Source organism: Typopeltis vanoorti, chromosome 20 (genome assembly GCF_054136105.1).
Source record: "Typopeltis vanoorti isolate ZY-2024b chromosome 20, IOZ_Tvanoo_1.0, whole genome shotgun sequence".
In the NCBI taxonomy this organism is placed as follows: domain Eukaryota; kingdom Metazoa; phylum Arthropoda; class Arachnida; order Uropygi; family Thelyphonidae; genus Typopeltis; species Typopeltis vanoorti.
The window spans coordinates 80,060,225-80,086,810 of NC_143568.1; the positions used below are offsets into that span (position 1 = coordinate 80,060,225).

The 26,586-nt window shown below is 34.9% G+C and overlaps 1 protein-coding gene across 1 annotated transcript in view; it reads right to left on the bottom strand.

The window, feature by feature from the left end:
* Positions 1-26,586, bottom strand: part of LOC150095593 (trimeric intracellular cation channel type 1B.1) — a 155,446-nt gene that overhangs the window by 63,545 nt on the left and 65,315 nt on the right. The window contains exon 2 of the mRNA XM_090409760.1: positions 2,761-2,917. Within this exon, the coding sequence (XP_090265886.1) occupies positions 2,761-2,917 (157 nt within the window). The remainder of the gene's footprint in view (positions 1-2,760; positions 2,918-26,586) is intronic.

The following is a 26,586-nucleotide window of genomic DNA, read 5'->3' on the forward strand; positions in this document are numbered from 1 at the left end:
GCTCTCCATCATACCAGCTTTGCTGATTCTGTGGTCTATTTCAAAATTTAATATGCCATCTTCATTAAAAACTGTGCCTCAATAGCTGAAATATTTTACTTGTTCTATAGGTTCTCCACTGAGAATGCACCTGAAGTTTTCTCATAGTTTTTGTTACAGTTGTTATGCAATTTAGTGGGAGAATCCTGGAGATTTGCAGTGGATGTATTTAGGAGTAAAACATTATCTGGATAAAGCATATGATATTCTGATTTTGATATCAGGTTTAATACCTTTTTCTTTCAATAACCGATCCACATAAATGATAAATAAGAGTGGAGATAATGTGCATATTTGTCTTACCCCTGATTTTACAAACATCTTCCTGATGTTTGTAAAATCAGGAAGATGTTTCAATTCTAACTGCTAACTTACTACTTAAATATAGATTATGTATTGCTCTGTATAATGTTCCATTCATTAATTTTCTGAAAAGCTTTTCTGTAGCTGAATGCCTTTTCCAGATCTACAAAACTTAAGTGCAGATCCTTATCATATTCCCAGAATTTCTCAACTATCTGTCATTGTATTATCTGATTTTGAGATCTGATCTATTTGGCCTGAACCCAGCTTGTTGTTCAACAAGTTTCTTGTCCACAGTTTTTCTCAGCACCTTTTCAAGAATGCTTGCACATATCTTATCTGTATCACTTAGTAGAGGAAACTGCTCTATAATTCTCACATTCAGCTATATTCCCTTTTTTTTTTACAGATGGGAACTATGAGAGCTCTACTCCAGTCATTGGGAATTTGACCTCCTCACCAGGCACTCAGAATTATGCAGTGTAGCAAATGCAAAACTTTTATAACTCCATATTTGAATATTTTTAGTCGATTATCATATACTCTAGCTGCCATTCCACATTTCAAGATTTTGATGGCTTTTTCTCCTGTTTGCATTCGTCCTGAAAATTTTTTACTACTGTTCTGTCACTTTTTGATTCATTTATCAATCCTATTTAGTAAAATCTCACCTGTTTTTATCTTTTTTTTTCCCTTTTCTCAGTAATGCCAATTCTTCTGCAAATTCGATTTCCCTTCCATTAAGACTTCTGATATTGATGGTTCATATCTTCAGTTCTTACACTGGGTTCGTTAGTTCTTCTTATTAGAGATGTTGAGTTGGAGTCTGTTACAGTAACTGACTTCACTGTTTGCTCTTGTTCCCTGACAAAAACAGTAGGTTACTTATTTAATTGGGCAATGCCCCCTGCTGGCATAAAATTTCCTCATGTCATACCATATGCATTTTGGTTTAAGTCAATATAAAGCATTATTTGTTGGCTAAGTCCCAAATAGATAGGTCATCCTTGTTTGTTCAGTACCTAATGGATACCTACCAACAGAGTACGTCACATGAAGTGGAGGACTGAACATTAAGTCAGAAGACCCAGTTGTTTCTCCATATTCCTTAAAGGTGATGTTAAGATCTCTCTATAGTTATTTGGCATTAATCCTTAAGCGACCCCATTTATCTCTAAAAAAATCTCTTATTCCATAAGTGATTTTTTAACATAAATGAATTCAGATGACTTCCTACCATACTAGTTTGCTAATTTGCATTCCTGTTGAGTGTTTTCCATCACTCTAAAAATTTTGCCAAAACATATCTGGTAATGATTCCCTACTTTGCTACTAACAAGAACAAACATTTCTCTTTTCAATCTGTCAGCTTTCTTCTCTAATGCCTCAGAAAATTCCTCCACTTCTTTCTTGGTAGAAAATCTTCTGTGGGACCATAAGCACAATAAGTCTCAATGTCCAGTTCCCCATTCTGATATTTGCCCACATCACTCTACTTGATATTGCCTGCCATTCAAGAGTATTATCCTCGTATTCAGTGTTAAATACTTTAGCTACTCCTTATTTTCCCTGGTTGTTATTGCCTGAATAGAGCATTTTGTATTTGTTGATTAGAAAGATTTCTCCTGTTTTTGTCTTCTTTGTTTCAGTAGCACCTATTATGTCAATCTGGTATTTATCCAATTCTTCTGCTAGCTCCATTTCTTTTCCATTGATGTTTATATTGATAGCACCATTCTCAAACTTTGCAGATGTGTTGAATTGGAATTTGATCCCATAACTAACTTTTTTTTCTGAATGCTGGTTCTCTGGGGGGGGTGGGGGATGCCCTGTTTAACTAGGCAATGCTCCAGTGGGCATGTTCTATCATCTTGTAATGCTATTTTATTATGGTTTACACCAATAAGAATACAATACAGTCAGCTAAATCTCCAACTGCCAGCCTATCCTTATTTATTCAATATCTAAATAGATAGATACCTGTAGATAGATAGATAGGAAGTCTATGCCCACTACTTACATATTGTGTAATATGTAATATTGTGTAATATATTGTATATTACACAATATATTATGTAATGTTACTATATTTAAAAAGACTAAACAACTATTTAGAGGGCAATAGTGTGATATGGTTAATAATCCATAATTTTCAGGAAAATGGTTTGAATATAACCTCATGTCTTTGGATGATTCAGTGTTATTACCCCCCCACACACACACACACATTTTGGATTGTCTCATACATCAACTCAGATGTTATAATTAATATATGAGACTGAAGAAGAAATTTTTGAAAAATTTGCCTATCATCTAACATTGTATTGGACAATATTAATTTTGCTAATATGAATATCTTACATAATTACATAATTTATGAATAACAAATTTTTTTTTTTAATTTAATATCATACATACCATGATCCTGTAGCCAAAAGCAACGAGTTGACATTTTTAAAGGCTCCTAAAACAGGTTCACCCAAAAGAAAGTTGGCCAACATAACTCCACCATAAATGGATAACATACATGATGCCCAGCAAGCTAATGGATGCTTCCTTGAAAACATGTGAGCACCTACATATATATTTAAATAAACATATATTATATATATTAGAATAGCAGTAATAGCTTTTACAAGTATTAAAAATTATGCACAACCTATTTTCAGAAATAATCACAAGCCAGTAAAAGCAATTGTGCTGAGTTGTGTTGCGACCAATGCTTTGGAGAGAGACCAGAATGAATGGCTGCCACGTGGGCAAGATGCAAGTTTCCTGCTTTTAGCTTGTTCAAAGTCATTTTTTGATGTGAATAGTGTTCTTGCAACTATTCTGGGCTTTGGATGCAAGCCAGTTACAGTATGCTCAATTCTTGTACACCTGTAGAAGAACCAAGGCTTAGACAGGGGATGGAAACTTAGGGTGGAATAGGGAATAAATATTTCCACGCCAATAAGAATTATTTCGGTGATATGTTCAGCACATATGTTTGAATCAGGCAGCTGGTATAATGAATAATCAATCCAAGGAAACATGGCATAGTAATTGTGTAGATCATCCTACTTGGCTTTCTTCTAATGCTATACAATATGCAGATGTGTGCGATTGTGTTTGTGTTGTTTCACAGGAGAAGAGTTTAGCACGAAATTGTAGTCTGAGCTACTTAGGGGACAGACTACATTAATGGTGTACTTAGATGGGTCACCAGTGAGGAAGAGGTCCAAATTATTTAGAGAATTGTTGGGCTTCTCTGGTATTCAGGTGGGCATGTATACTATTTGTGTAAAGGTGATGACAAATGACTCAGCATCTCTACCTACTTGATCCCTGTAATTGGAGTTGGAACATTAAAGTCTCCAAGGAAAATGACTTCGGTGTTAGGAAAGCTGGATTGAAGAATATTGACTTTTAAGGAAAGCAAATCAAAAAGTTCAGAATGGTTTGTAGCATTAGGGAAATGGTAGAAACAGCAAATGAATTTGATGGAATGAGGTGCAGAGATTTTTAGCCAGAGGAGGTTAAAATCAGGAGATTACAGGTTGTACACTCTTTGACATGGTATAGCAGAAAAAAAATATGCATAAACCCCCACCTCTGGGGCAAAAGGAGTCAAAGTGAAATTGGGAAAGCTGAGGTGAGTAGTGCTTGGTGGAGTAGAAATTTGGGTTTCTGTCAAGAAAAGTAAGTGGGTTTTGTAGACTGGAGATGGAAACAGACATCATTGAGGTTTGAATGGGGGGTTACATATATTGGAAGGTTCTGCAAGGTGCTGTTGACTGCATCAGTCATGCACATTCCCTATGCAATGATAGAGTTCCAGTTTGGCTGGTTGGTAGTAGGACTGGATTTTTTCATTATTATTATTATCTGAGACCTCCAGGAAACCAAAGACTCATCAAGAGAGACTATAAATCATCCAAATCAGCTGTCATACCATCTTTTAAATTCAGTGACACTAGATGCACTCACTACCCCTAAAGGCAAACTATTCCACGCACTCACTGCTCTGTGAGAGAAAAACCTAGCTCTTATCCCTTTCTTGACTCTGAACAAACTTACTTCAGTGGTTGGTCCCATTTTCTCTTTCTGCCTTTCATATAATGAAAAATTTCTCATCAGATGATATCCTATAACAGCCATTCAAAAGTTTATAGACCTCTATCATATCACCCCCTCTTTCTCCTGTTATCCACATACAATCTGTTATACATTTCCAGTCTGTAATCCACATACAATCTGTTCCTCATAATCTAAATCCCATAATCCCAATAAAATCTTTGTAATTCTTCTTTGCAACATTGCAATTATCCTCTGAGTCATATATGAAACTTTTGCTATGTGATCTTTTAAGTTCAAATTCCTATCCACCATTATACCAAGATTTCTTATCCTCATCAGTTTTTTGTAGCATAACCTTGCTAATATATGTGAGATAGAATCTAGCAGAACAAAATATACAATTGAGTGCTGCTATAGACCGGGTGATGGAGTGGATGGTGGGGATAGTATGCATAAGCAAATAGAAGAAATGAGTGGAAGGAGGGTAATTATTATGGGTGATTTCAATTATGGTAACATTGACTGGAAAGAGGAGAGGGCACATGGGAGGAAGGAATTGGATTTTATGAGGTTATTAAGGGACAACTATCTACGGCAACATGTATTGGAAAATACCAGGGGGCAGAGAGTGCTGGACCTAGTAATTGCAACTGAGAATGTGGCTGTAACGAAAATGACCATGTTGCCACCAATTGGTGAGAGTGACCATAAGGTCATGACTTGGGAGGTGGCTAAAGGAGTCGAATTTACAATTAAGACAGGGTACATGTGGAATTACCAGGCTGGTAAGTATGACAAGCTTAGGTGTGTGCTTGGCTCAATGCCATGGCATGTAAAACTGCAAGGGCTGGATGTTGATAGTGCATGGGAGGTGGTTAAGAACTGCTTGCAGAAGGCAATGGTTGACTGTATACCAAGAGTCCGAATAATAAATCAAGTAGGGGTTAAATGGATGAATAACACCATTAAGCTTGAGCTGCAAAAAAAGAAACAATTGTGGAGAGAATTTAAGGAGAAGGGCGACCATCAGGCGCAGGAACAGTATAAAGCTCAGGCCAGGATGGTAACAAGGGTGGTAAGAAAAGCAAAAGCAGATTAAGAAAGGAAATTGGCCACGCAGGCTAAAGAGAATCCCAAACAGTTTTTTTAATATGTTGCAAGTAAAAGGAAAAATGCTCATGGTAGAATGATCTTAAAAAATGCTGAGGGTAGGGAGGTAGCCAAATCAGTCGATATTGTGGAATTACTGAGCGAGCACTTTGCAAGAGTATATCATCCAGGTGGTGACTTTGCAGGAATGGAAGAACCAACAGCTTATACTGGAATTGTGATGAATGAAGTAGAGGTAACTAGTCTATTACAGAACCTCAATGTCAATACATCTGTGGGATTGGATGGTATACCAGCTCGTGTCGTACGTGAAGCGGCCAAAGAATTGTCAGTGCCCTTGAGCATTTTGTTTAATTTGAGCCTCAGGACTGGGTCAGTCCCAAGGGGGGTGGAAAGAGGGGAAAATAGTTCCACTGCACAAAGGTGGTTCCAAGGCTGCTGTTGAAAATTACCGGCCAATCAGCATAACAGGAATCATTATCAAGGTCTTAGAGAAAATAGTCAAGAGGAAAATACAAGATTGGATAGAAGAAAATGGGATACTGTATCGGGGACAGCATGGTTTTGTGAAGGGTAGGTCATGCCTCAGTAACTTGTTCACGTATTATAACACTGTGACGGCTGAGCTGGATAAGGGTAATGGGTTTACAGTGATTCTACTGGACCTTGCTAAGGCCTTTGACAGGATACCACATGGAATTCTAATCAGTAAATTGCAGCATATGGGAATGGACATAGGGTTGGTGAGATGGATAGGAGGGTGGTTGACAGAGAGATATCAGAGAGTGGTTTACTCAGGAGTAGAGTCCACAAGATGGCCTGTGACTAGTGGTGTACCACAAGGATCTGTTCTTGGACCACTGCTGTTTAATTTGTTCATAAATGATATAGGAAAGGATCTGAGAGGAACAGTTCATTTGTTTGCGGATGATGCGAAGTTGGGTAGGGCAATAGTGAATGCAGATGACGTCAAAATTTTGCAGGATGATTTGGATAGATTGGAGGTCTGGGCTAAGGAGAATGGATGTCAATTTAATGTGGCAAAATGTAAGGTCATGCATTTTGGGGTGAAAAGATTGGTGGCAGTTTACTGCATTGGTGGAACCGTGCTCCAGGAAATTGATGAGGCACGAGATTTAGGAGTGTTGGTGGATAAGGAATTGAAATTTAGGGGACACATTGCAAAAGTGGCCAAATCAGCTCATCAAATCACTTGGTTGCTGAAGAATACGTTGACAAGCAGAGACAAGCAGGTTATTGTTCCTCTGTATCGAGCCTTGATAAGACCCCATCTCGACTACTGTGCTCAGATTTGGTCACCTAGGTTTCTTCTTGATGGGGAGGAGGTGGAGAGGATCCAGAGGCGAGTGACCAAGATGATAGCAGGTCTGTGGAATGAACCGTATGAGAACAGGTTGAGGATTTGTGGGTTGCAAAAATTGGTTGATAGGCGGAGGAGGGGAGATATGATTGAGACATTCAAATTACTGAAGGGTTTCTATAAAATTAATTCAGAAGATATTTTTGAGCACAGGGCTGGTTGTGGGAGGACTAGGGGACATCCATGGAAACTGGGAAAAAGTGTGGTTAGTAAAGGTGTTAGAGCTGGGTTCTTTACTTTTAGAGTAGTGAATGAGTGGAATGCGCTCCCTGAGTCTGTGGTGGATGCTGTGACAGTGAATGAGTTTAAGGCGAGGTATGATAGATACTGCAAGAATGTCGAATAGTTGTGATGAATATGATTTGGGGCCTCCCTCGATGAGTCTAATGACTCCCTGGAGTTGCCCGTAATAATAGTAATAATAGTAATATAATATGATACTGGAAATCTCATCACACCAAAGTGCATAATTACTAATATTAAACTGATAGCCTTTTTCTTTTGCCCAAATTTCTTCAGTTTGCATTAGAGTTCCATGTGGTATCCTGTCAATGCTTTGCTTTTGCACAACCCAGCAGTATCATCATGTAGCCATTTCCTTTATCCAATTCAGCAGTCACTCTATTATAAAAAGTTAGTAAATTACTAAGCCATGACCAACCCCCTCATATAAAGCTATACTGCTCTTCAGTATTATATTCTTATCCACCTATTCCTGAATTCACACTCTGATCAACTTTCTCAGTACTTTTACCATCACTCCTAAGATACTGATGGGTCTATAATTTGCCACCACAGTCTTAGAGAGAGCCTCTTTTATGCAAAGGAATTATTTCCCCCTTCTTCTAAATTCCCCAGAACTTTGTCAGAACTGAAACAAACAACTTAGAAGTTGCCAGTTCTCTTGCACATTCTCTTAAAATGCAAGCTGATTCCCATCTAATTCTATATAGCCATTTGGCATGAGATTCTGCAATATCTTAGGTATTGCCAAAATCATCAATCTCTGTTACAGAAGAATCCTCTATTGGATGATATATTCCTACAAAGTGGTTAGTCAGTAACTGAACAATTTCATCTGCTTCTGTCCATGGTCATTTTCCTCTTATTAGACACATATGAAATGAAAGAACTATGGGATTTCCTTTGGCCTGCTCAACTAATTCCTCCTCGTAATCTGATTTTGCTTCCTTACCATGCTGGTCACTTTCTCCTCATATATACTCCATATTCTTTTTTTTTTTTTTTTTTTTTTTTTGCAGCTTATGCTTAATAATACTACTTGTCCATCTAACTCCTACTGGCCTTGGAGTATAGAGTCTGATACTGCTTCCTCCAGATATTCCTTTTCTAGCCCCAGTGCACTGCTAACATCCTTCCTCCGCAGATTTTCCTGCCATCAAACTGCCTCCTAAATTTATCATAATTACCTGCCTATACCCATTCTTGATTGAAAATTTCATGTTTTGCAAACTCAAAGTCAAGACCTCATGATCACTCTCCCCATCTTGGTCATGGACAGATTCTCTGATACTATGACCAGATAATTACCATCAACTTTCATTTTTTTAAAAAATATATACATCAGATTGAAGACTGTGATCCTTCTCTCATCTTCTTGCCCTCCTAAAGGAGGGCGAGAAGATGCAGGCAATTCGACCTGCATCATGAACAACTGATTATCATGATAATCAGTTGTTCATGATAATTCGACCATTATCATGAACAACTGATTACATGTCCAAAATTTCAGTTTTACTTTCTGACACTTCTGCTTACTCTATTAGATTATGACCATACGTGGACAAACTATGAAGAAACCAATAATCTTTTATGCAACATGACTACATGGCCTATGGATCTTAAAAAAAGATTGAAATCTATGCACCCCTTAACTCCACAATTATATGGAATGCCCAAGGTACACAAGACTAATATTCCTCTTTGGCTTATCGTAGATGATATTAGCTCACTTACTTATTTGTTATCTAAACATATGGCTAATTTTCTAAAGGAGCACATCAGACAAATGGACATCTACATCAAAAATTCGCAACACTTTGTAGAACTAGGAAAAATTTCAGTCTCACCAATGGACATTCTAGCTAGTCTGGATATTGTATTGTTGTGTCACAAATGTTACTGTAGATGAAGTTATGGCACTTGTAGATAATCTGTTCCCTCAGGACATCTCCCAGCTATGTAGACATTGTCTCAACTGAAATTTTTTTCTGAGAGAATGGGAAAATCTACAAACAACTATCTGGCCTTGCAATTGGAAGTCTTCTATCTCCTCCATGTGCTGATTTATTCATGGAAAACTCTCAAAAAGATTCCCTGCTATCTACAAATCCTAAACTGTCACATTGGTGGAGATATGTAGATAACATATTTATAATCTGGAAACATAGTGTGGCTGAATTACAAAATTTTCTTTCATCTATTAACTCTTTCCAGCATAAAATTAAATTCACTTTAGAACTTGAAAATGAAAGAAAAGTACATTCCTAGATGTTCTAATTTTGGAAAAAGCAGAAATTACATTCTCTTCTCCAACTATTGGTGAGTAATGGATATTCTAAGAAAATGGCACAAAGAATACTATTCTCTACTCCTTCTCCACAACAGATCCATGACAACTGCCAGAGCCTCAGTTTCCATCCTTTATATTTGCAAACTTTCTCTCAAAATCACCATCTCCTAAAATCTCATGACATGGGTGGCTTTCAAGCCCATTGTGCCTATTTGAGCTCTGTTACGTTTGCATAAGGACAATAACTTTTAACAAACATCCTCAAGTTTACAATATTCCATGTTCTTGTGGCCTTGCTTATATAGGCCAAAAATCTTGAAGTTTGGAAATTAGGCTCAGGCCTGGCATTCCATTTCTTCTAAACTACCATAATACTGAATGGGATAAGAGCTCCATGCCTTACATAGAACACAACTTCAGCACTCCCATCAAAGAAGCTACAATGGCTATCCAATCAAAAGGCTCTCTCAATGGAAACCAAGGAATGATTTGATGTGACATTTGGAAATCACTTACTAGATCTTTCAACACATTGGACTTTACTTTTCTGCCAACTGAAAAAGTCATGAAGTGACTTCATGTGCAAATTTTGTTTGCTTATACTTGGATAAAGGATGAAACCAAGAATATAATTTCTTGGCATCTTCAATTTATGATGACCTTCTCAGATGATGGCAATCTCATTCCTGACAGACTATCTTAGGATCTTTTAGACAAGCAATGTGAGCTATTTTTCCACTGATTAAACATCTGGGATATCTCACCTTTTGAGAAACCAGTCAAGCTCTGCTGTTCTTAATATCGTGGCTCCACACAGTTGGGCACCCACAATAAGCCCTTTATTGAACTTCAAAAGATCCTTTATTCTTCCCATTGTGATCAACACTACTGATAATTACTAACCAGTAGCATTGCACATGACCAAGTATTTTGCATATCTCTTCTTCTTTCTTTTCAGCCATTTTCTGTCCACTTCTGGAAGAAGGCCTCCTCCACTTCTTTCCACTTTTCTCTGTTCTTGGCAATAGTTGACCAATTTTCCGCAACAAAATTTGACAATTCATCACTCCACCTTCTTTTAAGACATTCTCGCCCTCGTTTCCCTTCTTTTGGAATCCAGTTTGTTAGTAATTCTGCATATCAAAATGATATTTACATACATCTGCATAAAGGTTTCTAATTCAGTGACTGGTATGTGTAGGTATAGCTAATGAGAATTAAAAAAGCAGTTACTCAAAAGAAAAGGCTAAAGAAAAGGCTGGAAACCAGCAGCTATTCATGAGAAAATTTTCTGGAAAAATAAGGAAACTCAATTTCAAAGAATATTCTTTAGGCTGCTGCTACTAGCTCTTAAATTAACATACTTGATATTTTGATTTTATTATCTAAATTAGTTTCCTGCAAAGTTCCTTTAAATAATATGTCAAAAATGAACTGGAAAATTATAATTCAATATGAATTAAGAATCAGGTTTGGTCTTAAGAGTCTGAAAGGCCCACATTCCTAAATGCATGTAATGTTTCCAACTGAAAGCCAGAGCATGCTCATGGAAACATGCAAATGCTTTTAATGCTATTATTTCTGAGCCAAATTTGGCAACTTGAAGTCAATTTGCTATTGCAATATCTAGATATCCTATTTTATTACAGTTAAAACACTTACTTTCTCTTTTCTAATTAATCTACTTTTATAAAATACTTCAATTTTATCCAAGTTTTTCCTTTAAATGCTAGCCCATTTTAATTTGATTTTTTTTTTTTTTTGTGTTTAAAGCATGGTATGATGAGCTGCGAGTTTGATAAAAGGACCTCCTAGATGAGTCTTTGACACCATGGGTCTTAGGTAATAATAATAATATCAGTTTTGCACAAGAACTGTTTGCAGAACCTTATATCACATTATTGCTGTGATTAAGAATTAAAAAAGGAATTAAGAAAGAAAGGACCAACTGGTATTATTTGGAACAGCTGAAGGTTGCAGGCACCAAGAACCACTGTAATGAAGGCTGTTTCATAGAATGGACAGATGAAATGAAAGAAGAGAAGTAGGTTTGCAGTTAGGCTGGGAATGGATATTTGGAAGCTTCTAATGATGAAAAGAGAATGAATAATGGATATCAGCTACTTCAGTGGAACAGTTTCTGCCTCCTGTAGAAAATACAGGAGGCAGAAACAGGCTATAACATTATGTTAAAGAGAATCTGGGAAAGAGGGATCCCCAATTAGCCAAGCCTATTATGGATAGAATCAAGGATTTTTTTAGGAGGTTTTGATGCACCATCCTAAATATGAAAACAGTATTCTAAGGATGGATAAAAAGCAACACCTTGAGCAGAGATACAGCAATCTATTAATACGGTGCCTATGCTAGTCAGACTAACCACAGAAATCTGATAACCATATCTTGAAAATTTATTCCTAAATATTTTTATTTATGATTTATTATTTTTGTATATAGTCCTACATGCTGAATATAGTGCCTATATTTTGAATCTGAATGGGACAGTCACTAAAAGATGCAATCTTGTTGATCCAAAAAGCTATTACAATTCATCTGTATATTGGTGTTGTAGACAAGAATTTTAAGATGAGAAAAGGAACCTACTGATGTTTATGTTTCTTGTCAACAGCTGGAAGTTAGTACACATGTACAGAAGGCTAATCTAGTAAACAGATGGAATGGAAGAGGGAAATGTGAAATTGGCTTCAATAAGTTTGAAGTTAGTGATGTCATTTTTATTTATTTAACTTGTATCATAAACTTTTCAATTTCTTTATAAATTAACTTTGAGACCAAGGAATGAATTTGATGCCCACTTTCACTTGTTTTCTGTTTGATTAGATGATTTTTGTGTCAGTCATGCTGCTGCATTTTCCTAGATGTTTTTGCTGGGATGGACTGACAGCTCAATCTAAGAGAGCCCTGGGAAAGATATTATTGACATCAATATCCTGAAACAAATATTGGATTATGAACAACATTAATAAAACATTTTAACATTTAAATTTCAGTGATTTCTAGATATACATTGAACAGTTCAGAAAAACCTATGAGGACAAACTAAGAGAGGGAGTTAAAATTTTATTGTTATCAATATGAAACTACTATGATGCTTAGAAATGTGGATGTCAGTGAAGGTCAGATTTCTCAGAGAAGGATGTGTGAAAAAAAATAAAGAATAAAAAATTAGGAAGGATTTAAGAGTAAATGATATGCAGTATTGGAAAACTTGAATGGGGAAAAATCTATAATGAAGAGATCAAATACTTTCTAAAGAAGTATTCTATACCAAGGAAAATAGAGGAAGAACATGATATAGCCAAGGAATAGATGAAGCTGGAACAGATAATAGTCTAATCCCTAAAAGAATAAGAAAAATCTAACAGCTGTGTAATAATTTGTGTTGTGAGGAAATATGTATCTGTCAGATAACAGAACTGGTGTTTTATGATAATTGGTCTGTTGATATGCCTAGGTCTCCATGGAGTCACTATTCTCCCCTCAAGAAGTCCTTCCATTGTGCACATATTACACTGAATTCATGTCAGTAACATCCACCACTCTCTACGTAATGAATCCAGTTCTCACTCCCAACACTTTTAATAATTCCAATATTAGTTTGTCTTTACAAAATTCTGTATCAAATAATTAGTGCACTCAGTGTGGTATCCAGTATTTGTATAAGGTACAAAGTCCTCTTTTGGAAAATAAATAAATTTTAGTGTCTTCTCTCCTAGCATGCTACTTATGCAAGAATACTTTCTATTTGGGAATGCTAAAATTGACATCTTGAATTAAGTAATAATACCTGCTAGATTAAAACTGCTGATAAAATGATTAAGTTCATATCAATGAATGCTTCATCATTCTGAATTTTTAGAAATATATTAATTTATGAATTATGAATGCAAAAAAAACCCTGAAAAAACAGAATAATCCTGTAATGTTATCTAAAATTCTATGTGGTATCAAACTTAAATGATAAAATTGATGTAATTTTCAACTAATGGAAAAACATTTTAATTTAGCATAAATTCATTTAAAAGACAGCAAGAATCATTGATACTTTACACAAGTAGAAAAGCTGTCTGTGCCCAAGAATAGGGACAAAGTGTATACTTAATGATGGGATATAATGGCTTGTTCCTGTACTATTTTTGGCACAAGAAAATGTAGCACAGCAGCAAAAGATTCAGGAAGGTAAAGATAACATCACTGTTGTTTTCTCTTCCTATCAGTGTCAGGAATGTAAGGTTTATATTTAGAGAAAAACCATTAAACAATAACTCCAAGATGTACATATGAATTTATATTAAATATAATTACTAACATATTAAAAGGATAAGAAATGCTGCAATAAAAGAAACTCAAATTCATAATTCAATTCAGCTATTATAGATTCAGAGTTCTTTTTTTTTTCTCTGAAGAGAAAATTTTTTTTCCCCTGAAATAATGTTTACTGTAAGAAAGAATTTACAACTGAACTTAAATATGATTTAATAATTTGAATGTAGTTTGCAAAATTCAAGCAATATAAGAAAATATGCTAAGCATAAATAATAATGGCATTAAAACTCTACACTATTAATGACAGAAATGACATCGAATCTCATTAGAAAGTATGTTATAATTGTTTGTTAGGTTTCATAATGATATTATCATATCATTTATATATTAATAACAATGAAATTTATCAAATTATGTATATGCGTGTGTGCGTTAGAAAAAGAGGAGAAAAAAAAATTTTTTCCCCTCTCTTTATAACAATTAGTCAGCACTGTGGTAGAGTATCTAAGGGAGCACTATAATTTCTTATACAAACATTACTTAGTTTTGGCTTAATTTCATATGAAAATCAGGTCAGAAATCCTTTGTTTTCTCTGAGTTAATTCTGCATTGACTAAAATTTTTATAAAGCTCACATATTGCTACTCTGTACTAAAAAAAAACACCTGGTTCTTAATATTCAATCTTTGCAGACTTCAGTAATCATGACCAATAATCAAAGTTCATAGTATTGGTATAAATTTCACTAATGTCATTTGGTAAAGTTGCTTTATAAGAATCATTATATTATTATGTGACACCTCCAATAAACTATAAAGACTCATTGTGGGAGGGATCCCAACAAGAGGTTATGGCTGATTGTATACCTAGGGTCCGAATAGTAAAACAAGTAGCGGTTAAATGGATGAATAACACCATTAAGCTTGAGCTACAAAAAAAGAAACAACTGTGGAGGGAATTTAAAGAGAAAGGTGACCTGCAGGCACACGAATGGTACAAAGCGCAGGCCAGAAGGGTAACGAGTGTGGTAAGAAAAGCAAAAGCAGATTATGAAAGGAAACTAGCTATGCAAGCTAAAGAGAATCCCAAACAATTCTTTAAATATGCTGTAAGAAAAAAAAAACTATACACGGCAGAATGATTTTAAAGAATGCCAATGGTAAGGAGGTCACTGAATCAGTCGATATAGTGGAATTACTGAGTGAGCACTTTGCAAGAGTATATCATCCAGGTGGTGACACTGAAAAAATGAAGGAACCATTAGTTTATATGGGAATTGTGATGAATGAAGTGGAGGTGAATAGTCTATTACAGAACCTTAATGTGAATACTTCTGTGGGATTGGATAGGATACCAGCACGGGTCTTACGTGAAGTGGCTAAAGAATTATCAGTGCCCTTGACCATGTTGTTTAATCTGAGTCTCGGGTCTGGCTTAGTCCCGAAGGTGTGGAAAGAGGGGAAATTAGTTCCACTGCATAAAGGAGGATCCAAGACTACTGTTGCAAATTACTGACCAATCAGTTTATCAGGAGTCGTTGACAATGTCTTGGAGAAAGTAGTCAAGGGAAAAATACAGGAATGGATTGATGAAAATCAGATGCTGTACGGGGGGACAGCATGGCATTGTGAAGGGTAGATCATGCCTCAGTAACTTGCTCAAGTTTTATAACACGGCTGAACTGGATAAGGGTAAGGGGTTTACAGTGATACTGCTGGACCTGGCTAAGGCATTTGACATGATACCACATGGAATTCTAATCCATAAACTACAATATATGGTGAGATGGATAGGTGGATGGTTGATGGAGAGATATCAGAGAGTAGTTTATTCAGGAATAGAGTCCAAAAGACGGCCTGTGACAAGTGGTGTGTGCCGCAGGGTTCTGTTTTTGGACCACTGCTGTTTAATTTATTCATTAGGGAAGGATCTAAGAGGAACAGTTCATTTGTTCGCTGATGATGCAAAGTTAGGTAGGGCAATAGTGAATGCAGAATATGTCAAAAATCTTGTAGGACGACTTGGATAGATTGGAGTTCCGGGCTAAGGAGAATGGATGTCAATTTAATGTGACAAAATGTTATGAATTTTGGGGTGAAAAGATTAGCAGCAGTATACCACATTGGTGGAACTGTACTCCAGGAGATTGATGAGGCCTGGGACTTGGGAGTGTTGGTGGATAGGGAGATGAAGTTTAGGTGGCACATTGCAAAAGTGGCTAAATCAGCTCATCAACTCACTTGGTTGTTGAAAAATACTTTGACAAGCAGAGACAAGCAAGTTATTGTACCTCTGTACCGAGCCTTGATAAGACCTCATCTTGACTACTGTGCCCAGATTTGGTCACCTAGGTTTCTTCTTGATGGAGAGGAGGTGGAAAGGATCCAGAGGCAAGTGACCAAGATGATAGCAGGTCTATGGAATGAGCCTTATGAGAACAGGTTAAAGATTTGTGGGGTGCAGAAATTAGTTGATAGGCATCAACGGGATATGATTGAGACATACAAATTGCTAAAGGGTTTCTACAGGATTAATTCAGAGGATATTTTTGAGATCAGGACTGGTGGTGGGAGAAAACTGGGGACACCTATGGAAGCTGGGAAAGAGTGTGGTTAGCAAGAGTGTTAGAGCTAGGTTCTTTACTTTTAGAGTGGTAAATGAGTGGAATAAGCTGCCAGAGTTTGTTGTGGGTGCTATGATGGTGAGCGAGTTCAAGGCAAGGTATGATAGATACTGTGAGAATGTCGTATAGTTGTATGGACATGATGTTTAGGGCCTCCCTAGATGAGTCTAAGGACTCTCTGGAGTCGCCCGTAGTAATAATAATAATAATCTCCACTACTTAATTCTGCATCTACACAATGCACCATCCACAACAATAGTATTTTTTTGTTCATAAACTGCATGTGTTCTCTTGGCTGATTTGCCTGTATGCAGGACAAAAAAACTCGAGTTATCAGGAAAAAAAATCTAGCAACCTCTATATGAAACAGCTAACTCACTTTCAAGTGATAAACCACAAAAAGATTTAAAGCAAGTTGGAGAAATGGATGTTTCCTCATCGCATTGTCATCTGTATCATTTTTTTTCTTCTGTTGTTAATCTGATTTTTTATGCATACTTTTTTCTTTAGTAATTCATATAAAAATAAATAAATAAATAAAAATGCATTTCTTCAACCTAACAAGCCTATGTGAGTTGTATTTTATGTCCATCCACAATAGTGGCCTCTAGATGGAAAGACTTTGAATAAACTTGATATTGATTTTAATTTTTACAATTTTAAAAAGTTAAATTTCTTGTAACACTTCAATTTTGGTTTATACCAAATAACTTTCAGCTAAATTATGAGGAATGATATTATTATTATTAGATGACATCAGCTAGAGTACCAAAACTCATCGATTTTATATAATTTACTGTATATAGTGCGATTGATTACTATAACAATTTGTCTGTTATCCAGAACTAAAGATCTGAGTTCCAGAAGAAAAATCTCTGCTACCTTCATATGAGACTAGCTAACTCACATTCATGTGCAAAATGTCCATACAGAGGATTCCCCTCATCATCATCATGAGAATTGAATCCATGTCTTTTCTAATCGAGGAACATGTCACATCGTTCTTCCAAATGTGCTAGAGTATTTTCACATTAAGCTATTTAACATAAAGCTGGTGGGACATGTACTACTGCTGTGTATGAATGCTAGTGCATTGTTGGATAGTAACCTGATGACCAGATTAAATGCAAAGTATGATAATAATTACAGCAGCTTACAAATAGGTTAATTGTGGACTGCATTAATAGGCAATGATGCATTTATGTTTTACTGCACCCCCAATTGTGTGCTTTTTATACAGGTTTTTCAAAGTTTTATCACAAAATTCATAGTGAAATTAAATATACACAAAATGTATATGTTTTTATGACTGTATCAGATAATGATGTGCTCACTGGCATAAGTAAGATCATTTCATAAGCAAGAAGTCTTCATAAGAAGTTTCATAAGTCCAACTTTTCCAAAATTTTCTACGCACTGATGATGTACTGTTATTTTCAATACGAAGTATCTGTACTTTCATTTCATAAAAGTTAATTACTGTGGTTATCGTGCAATTTACTGTTTTCTAAAATTAGTTTTATTTCTGTTATTATCTGCAGTGCATCTATGGAAGTTAGTAAAAGAGCTGCTCTGAATTTGAAACACCTAAGTTCAAATTATGTCTAGAAAGCAAGAAACATTTATAAAGAATTTTTTTTTCATTGCATATTAATATATAAGTAATAAGTATATCTATAAATAATTATTGGTAGACCTCCATGGAGTCAATGACTCATTGCAGTAAATAAAATAGATTAATAAGTTTAAATTTTATTAAATGTAATTAAGTTTAAATAAGATTAACTGAGACTGATTAAAATTAAAAGCTAAAGATAGATTAAATTCATTATGGAAATTATGGAGACAACTACCATGTTAGAGCAAAACTTTAGTTTAATATAAACCAAAGTGAACACTCGACGTTATGAACTTCATATCAAGGTCATCATCTGGAGCATATACATATGTACAGAGAAACAAGCTGCATTCCAATCTACATGGTTTGCTAAAGTTACTGACCAACCGTTATAACAATTATTGGCCTGACCTCTGGCGAAAAAAAAAAAAACTTTACTACATCAAAGCTAGTCCCATTATTATTATTATCTATTAGGTTACAAAATTAAATTGGGCTGGAGAGCAACATGTTTATATATATATATATATAATAAAAATTAAAAAAACTGTGATTATACATATAAATTTCAACCAATTTCATTACAGTTAATCACCCTAATCGCAACAATAATCACAACAAAAATTCCAAGAATTTGGATGGCACATATTCAGCCTACTTAATACTTAGCATACTTTAGAACTTGAAGCAATTTTCAGCTTTTATTGGAAACTACTCCAATGCCTTGCCTGAGAGTGTGGTGTCTGCAAGGAGTTTAAGTGTGTTTAAGACACAGTATGATGAGGTGTGTGTGAGAGAGAGAGAGAGAGAGAGAGATAAAGGGACCTCCCAGATGAGTCTTTGACTCCATGAGGTCTTGGGATAATAATAATATTCCATACCAATTGGTTGAAATTTATATGTATAATCACTGTTTTTTTTTATTATATATATAAACATGTCTCTCCAGCCCAATTTAATTTTGTAACCTAATAGATAATAACAATAATAGGACTCTAGCTTTGATGTAGTGAAGGTTTTTTTTCTCCACCAGAGGTCAGGCCAATAATTGTTGTAACGGTTGGTCAGTAACTTTAGCAAACCATGTAAATTGTAGTGCAGCTTGTTTCTCTGTATGCTTCAGATGATGACCTTGATATGAAGGTCAAACATAGTGTTCACTTTGGTTTATATTAAACTAAAGTTTTGCTCTAACACAGTAGATGGCTCCATAATTTCCATAATGTATTCTGATCACCGTGTAAGCATGAAAGCAATAGATTAAATTCAACATTAAGTTTATAAAAACTCAAGTTACTTCCATAACATGCCATTGTGCTTAATATGTAAAGAACAATGTGAGGGAGCCTATTATCTAACAAATATGTTATCAATTAAAAAAAAAAAATCTAAACAATGGTAAAATGCTCATCATCAATGCAATCCAGAACTCTTGAACACTATCCTACATACGCTACCAGCTAACTCATCATAATCTATATTCACAAAAAAACTATAATCACCTAGACCTAAAAACAGTATTATCAGACCTCCATGGAGACCAAAATACTCTTCTTCACATAAAACTTGGATCCCATTGAGCAATTATTCACCAACCTTAACTCTACGGCAAAGTTCAAAGTTGAAAAACAATGAAGTTCAAATCAAAACAAGCTCAAACAAATATGATCTTTAATCATTCTCCTATGGAAAAATAACCTTGACTTAAACTAGAACTGAATAAAGGAATTATTCAGTTCTAGCGATAAGTATAGTAGAAATGATTTCTTGTCATGAGTAAAATGACTTGTAGGAAGAAATTTAAAAACACCATATTAAATTTCTGATATTAAAATATTAAATATTACAATTTTAAAAAAACCCTGGATGTTTTGCTTGGAGAATAGGCTAAATGTTACTTACATGAACCTCATTCTAGAAAGAGGAACTTTATCTTTGGTTATTTGTGTTTTTTAGTAGATGATATTTTGATAATAAACCACATTTGTCTGGCTGAATTCCGTTAATTAAATTCATTACTTTAGTACATTTAAATGTCACATGGAAAATAATGATAGATTAGTCACTTCATTTAATATCAAGTTGAAAGTTTATTTTTCACTTGGTTAGACTATAATAAATTTAGTTTAATCCTTTATCCAAGTGTGAGCAAACAAAGTTTGTGCCTGAAAATATCTTCAGGACTGGGGTAAGGTAGTACAACACCGGGAAACTCGTAGCAAAGGTGGACCAAGCTAACATCACTCCTATCTCAGTATCTCCCATAATGCAAAACACATCTCCTTGCAGATATGTATAATGTTATGCATTAAGGGAAAGGCCACTACCCAGACTAGTTTCGACCTTTCTTGAGGTCTCTTCAGTGGGAGCCAGGCCCAGAGGTGGAGATACCAGGCAGAAGCAATAGTGAGGTCATCTTTACCTATAGGAGTTGCCAAAAGGTGTGCCACCTTTTTATTAAATTACTCTGGATTTAGAGAAAGATGTTGAAAGTTTATTTTTCACTTGGTTAGACTATAATAATTTAGTTTAATCCTTTATCCAAGTGTGAGCAAACAAAGTTTGCGCCTGAAAATATCTTCAGGACTGGGGTAAGGTAGTACAGCACCGGGCAACTCGTAGCAAAGGTGGAGCCTTTATAGGAGTGATGGTAGCTTGCTCCAACTTTGCTACGAGTTGCCCGGTGTTGTACTACCTTACCCCAGTCCTGAAGATATTTTCAGGTGCAAACTTTGTTTGCTCACACTTGGATAAAGGATTAAACTAAATTTATTGTATTTAATACCAAGTAAATTTTAACAATTTTACTTTAAAAAAAAGTGCTATATTAGGAATGATTATGGTGGATGGGGTTTTAGGACCCATGGAAGAAAAATTTTCTTCCCTAACCATCTTGCAAGCATTCCTTGACTGCAAAGACATCACAACATTCCCTTTTATAGGACACACAGAAATAACTGGTATAATACAACACACTGGTTTCTTAACCGTTGTTGTTTTGGCTGTAATTCCACATCCAAACCAACCTCTGTCGGCCTTAATTTTTCAAACTAAGTTTTTGTGCTATTCATTTTTCGCAATATTTAAAATCTGGTTTGTTTAGTATTATATAGTTCATTAAAGGGGAATATGAGTGAAAAGACTGTCACCACAAAAATAGTGTATGGTTAAAAAACTAATAGGACTAATTAAACATTTTTACTTGCTCATGTTCCTTGTCCTTTCTCTGCAATGAAATGTTTCAGCATGTTCTAAACAAATACTAAACAAACATGTTTGCTGAAAGTTGTTCATAACATATTTTATACACTCAAATAATGCTCACTAAAATATATCGCAGTTTGGTGATGTTACGGCACTTGCCTTCCAATCTCCCCTTATCACACAAAAATTAATATCTATAAATTTTATTAATAATAAATGGATTAATAACTGAGTTGCAATAATAACAACACATTAAATAATTTATAAGGAAGCTGTACTTTGGATTACTGCTCTCTGATGTAAAGTTTTTGATCAATTATTTAGAGAATTTGAGAGAATTTCAGGAATGTAGAAGTTTATTTTTAAACTACTACAACAACCAGTAACTCCACACAAATGAACTGCTGCAGTTCATTTTTTGTTTTTTTTATAAATTATTTAAACTAGAACAAAATTTACTGACTAGCCTGGTAATGAAAATGGCACCTGCTTTATATATCAGACATGCATTTCAACTTGAGTCATACTGTAAAGTGTGAACTATGTTTGTTATACGTATGCTGTAGACTGTGTTAATAAGTTGAGGGCCTTTAAGTTAAGATAGTAGGAAAGTGTATACAAAATGCAATTAGAAAAAGGAATTGATCGGGGGAAGGGGAGCAAATGACTGAGGATAAAAGTAGTAATAGTGCCAATTTAGTAAGAGAAGAGAAAATGCCACCAGAAGAATGAATCAATGCTTGTCTTGTAGGTATGTGACAGTTGATGTGAAGGAACAGCATATGAGGTATAAGAAACTTGAGAAAAAAGGATGTAACTGATTGTGTTGCAGACAAAGCCATTGAACATAACATGAATGACATCAAAGGTGACATGGATAGAACAAAAGTCGAATGATAGCAGTGAATCACGGTAGCACTGCAAATTGGAAAATGGAACAAAAGACAAATGCAGCAGGAGAAGTAAGTCTCTCTATGAAAGATGTAAAAATAAATGACTAAGGCAACAGGCTCCAACTCAACATCTAGAAGAATAAACCCAACATCAGAAGAACTGAAGATAGGAACCATCAACCTAAGGAGTATTAATGGAAATGAAATAGAACTTGCAGAAAAATTGGAAAAGTACAATATGGGCATAATTAGCAATACTGGGGCAAAGAAGACAAAAACAGGTGAGATCTTATTAAATAATATGTATAGGATGTTATTTTCAGGCAATAATGATAAAGGAAAGGAAGGCATAGCAATAGCAATCAACACCAAACATGAAGATAAACTTCTTGATTGGAAAGCAGTTTCAAGTAGTTACATGGACAAGCTTCAAAACTGGAGAGATGGATAATGAAACTATTTGTGTCTATGGTTCCACAGAAGGTTCTTCTAAGGAAGTAGTGGAGGAATTTTTTTTGAGTCAATAGAACAGGCAGTTGACATAAGAAAATGGAAAAAGAGATCTGAATAGCAGAGTAGGAAATGAATCCCACCATACAGGGACATTTGGAGAAAATGGCAAAACTAATAATAATGGTAAGTATTTACTGGACTTCTGCTCCAGACACGGACTAGTCATTACTAACACCATGTATCAACATAAAGATGAGCAAAAGTTCACATGGAGAGAAGACACAAGAAATAAGAAAAGTCTCATTGCTACGTCAGTGGTGATAGTGATATCTTCATGTTCGTTCATGATACAAGAGTGTACAGAGAATTTGAAATTGGAAGTGACCATTACTTAGTACTAAGCATAAAAATAGATACCACACTGAAAGTTTTAAAAAGAATAAAAGTTGAGCAGCTTTTACAAGTAAACTGTAGACTTAACTACACATTACGGAAGAAAAAATGAAACAAATTGAAAGCAAGAACCCAAACTTTGAGTCTCAGTGGCAAACTCTGATGAAAAAGACATTGATTGATTCAGCTAGGGAGCTATGTGGTGAAGTTGTCTGCAAGGACAGAAAAATAAGAACACCATGGTGGACACAAGAAGTTAAAGAAGCAGTCTTGGAAAAGAAGAAAGTATACCAAAAGATCCTAGCAGATAAGTCAGCAGATGCCCTAAAAGAATACAGAGAAAAATGTATGAGAGCTAAGCTGTATGTAAAAGTAGATAAACAAAAGTCATGGGAAGATTTTGGGAAGAATATAGAAAATAAATATCAGGAAGGTGGTAAAATGTTCTGGAGACTATTGAAGAAGCTTAAAAGCTTTTCATGTCACCATTATCAAAGATGATAACTGTGACATGAAAGCTGAAGATAAGCATGTCCTAGATGTCTGGAGTAATTACTTTTGAAAGACTGTTAAACGAACCGATCAGTGACAGAACCTTACTAGAAAATTTTCAAGAGATATACACAGAGGATTACATATCAATACTTGAGGTAAAAAACGCCATAAAAAACTTGAAATGTGAAAAGGCAGCTGGAATATATGATATTCAACCAGAAATGCTTAAGTATGGAGGTATAAAAGTTTTGCAGTGGCCATATTGCATAATTCAAAAGGCCTGGTTACAAGGTCGAATTCCCAATGATTGGAGTAGAGCTCTCATAGTATTCATCTATAAAAAAAAAGTGAATAAAACTGAATTATAGAGGAATTTTACTACTAAGTGTTCAAGGTAAGATTTATGCTAGGATACTTGATATGAGGTTGAGAAAGATTGTGGAATAGAATCTTGGAGAAGAACAAGCTGGGTTCAGGCAAAATAGAGGTTATCAAGATCAGATTTTCACTTTAAGACAAATAATTGAGAAATCATGGGAATATGTGGTCAAATGTTTTGACAAGGTGCCCTAGAGAAACGTTTTTCAAAACATTACAATTATATGGAGTTAGTGGAACTTCAGACAGAGCAATACATAGTCTATACTTAAGTTGTTAGTCAGCAGTTAGAATTGTAGGAAATACAGGAAGATGGTTTGATATAAAATCTCTACTCTTATTTATCATCTATATGGATCACATTATGAAAGAAAGTTACATCAAGTCTGATATTAGAATTGGAGTTAAACTTAGCTCTTTGCTTCATGCAGATGAGTTCTAGTGCAAGTCTCCAGGATTCAACTAACTGAAATGAATATAACTATAACAAATGAGGCATGAAAATCAACAATAAAAAGACCAAAACTATGAAAATAGGCAGGAGCACAGAACACTTCAGCTGCATTCTGAATGGAGATCCTATAGAACAAGTAAAATATTTTAGCAATTTAGGCACAGTTTTTAATAAAGATAGCAGAATAAATCTGGAAACAGACAACAAAATAAGCAAAGCTGGTTTGGCAGATAGCCAGCCAAATAAATTTATATGGAATAACAGAGAAATTAGCCAAAACACCAAAATTATACAAGACTGTGTTTAAACCAGTTTGAAGTTATGGATCTGGGAGTTGGGTTAGAAATAAAGCACTTGAAGAATAGAGACTACAGATATGAGGGTTCTGAGAAAAATTAGAGGAGTGAACTGATAGCATCAAATGATAGAATCATATTAAAAATGAAGATATTAGAAAGGAACTTGACATTATTAGCATTCAAGAATGTGTCGCAGAACTAATCTCAGGTGGTATGGCCACTTAAATAGAATGGTTAGCAAAACAGGTGTTTGATGCCAAGATGGCAGGAAAGAAAATGGAAGGAAGACCAAGGTTTAGGTTGATTGATATGGTTGTTAGAAGTGCCCTAGAAGCACGAAATATTAGATATGACAATATTGGAGTGCTCACAAGTAATAGATCAATTTGGAGAAAAATTTTGATATGAGATTAATAATAATGTAAACTTAACCACATAGTGCTGTCATAGTAACCTGAACACCCCACAGCATCTACATACAAGGTGGCCTAGTCATGAAGATACTTCATGCATAAACTTGGTTCACTTAAACAGATAACTTCTTGCCAACTGAGTGAAAAAAACTTTCAGCTGCCTCTGATCCAGTGTATTTTAATAAGGTGATGCACCTTTTTGTTATTGTATATGGAAAATATATGACTTCAGCATTAACCTTGCTACCAGCCAGGAGATACATATATCTCCTGGCTATATATATATATATATATATAACCTGCATATGATGCATACTATCTATTGAAAGAGCATGGATAAGAAGTGCATATCAGCTGTCATACCCATTAATGCCTAATGCTCGTTAACTGGAATCTTACTTGTATTAGATTTGCATTTGGTGGATTGAGTGGTGGAAAGAGAAAGAGTTGTAGAGTAGGTGCCCTCTCTCGATGAGTCTTTGGACTCCCTGGAGATATCACAATAATAATAATTATATATATATATATATATATATATATATATGTTAAAGATACCAAGCTATTTTAAACCTGGTTTTACTATATATATATATATATATATATATATATATATATATATATATATATATATATATATATATATATATATATATATATATATATATATATATATATAGGTGCATACATCAAAAGTGAAATTTCATTTGCGCATTTTTTACTATAAAATTAAAATTGTACTTCGCCTTTGAAATACAATTTTATCCTCCACTTGCAACACTATCACCTACATTTTTTGAAATAAGACCATTTTTAGGAAATAAGAATGCAACCTGTCAATAGTGAAACTTTGTCTTTTAATTTTTCAGAGCAGTGAGCAGCACAGATGAAAAAATTTTAAAGTAGCACTAATAATATTTTTTATTACAAAACAGCAAAGTAAAAAATAATGTTGCTATGGCATATTCAAAGGGAAAAAAAATTAAGATTCTGTGTAAACAGAATCTTCTGTATCTAATAATAATAATAAAATCTAATTATTATTATTAGTTGGTTTTTTTGTTTTTTTTTGTAGTACAAAGAAGAAATCACTGCACATCTGAAAAATACATTCATTGCTAGTTTAGATATGTGGCATTTTTGAAGTAGTTATACTTCACTACTATTTTACACTAAAATTAATGAGCATGTTCCCCAAATGATTTAAGTTCATAACTATTGTCATGTGAACAGTTCTGAAAATAAATTCTGAAATATCTGCAGGTTGAATAGGTGGATAACACCCCCCCCCACCAAAGTTAAACAATTATGTAACACATCTTCTTATAATAAATTTAGTTTAATCCTTTATCCAAGTGTGAGCAAACAAAGTTTGTGCCTGAAAGTATCTTCAGGACTAGGGTAAGGTGGTGCAACACCGGGCAACTCCTTGCAAAGGTGGAGCAAGCTACTATCACAGTATCTCCCATAATGCAAAACGCATCTCCTTGCAGATATGTCTAATGTTATGCATTAAGGGAAGGGCCTCCTTAACCCCAGTCCTGAAGATACTTTCAGGCTCAAACTTTGTTTGCTCACACTTGGATAAAGGATTAAACTAAATTTATTATATTCTAACCAAGTGAAAAATAAACTTTCAACACATCTTCTTCTT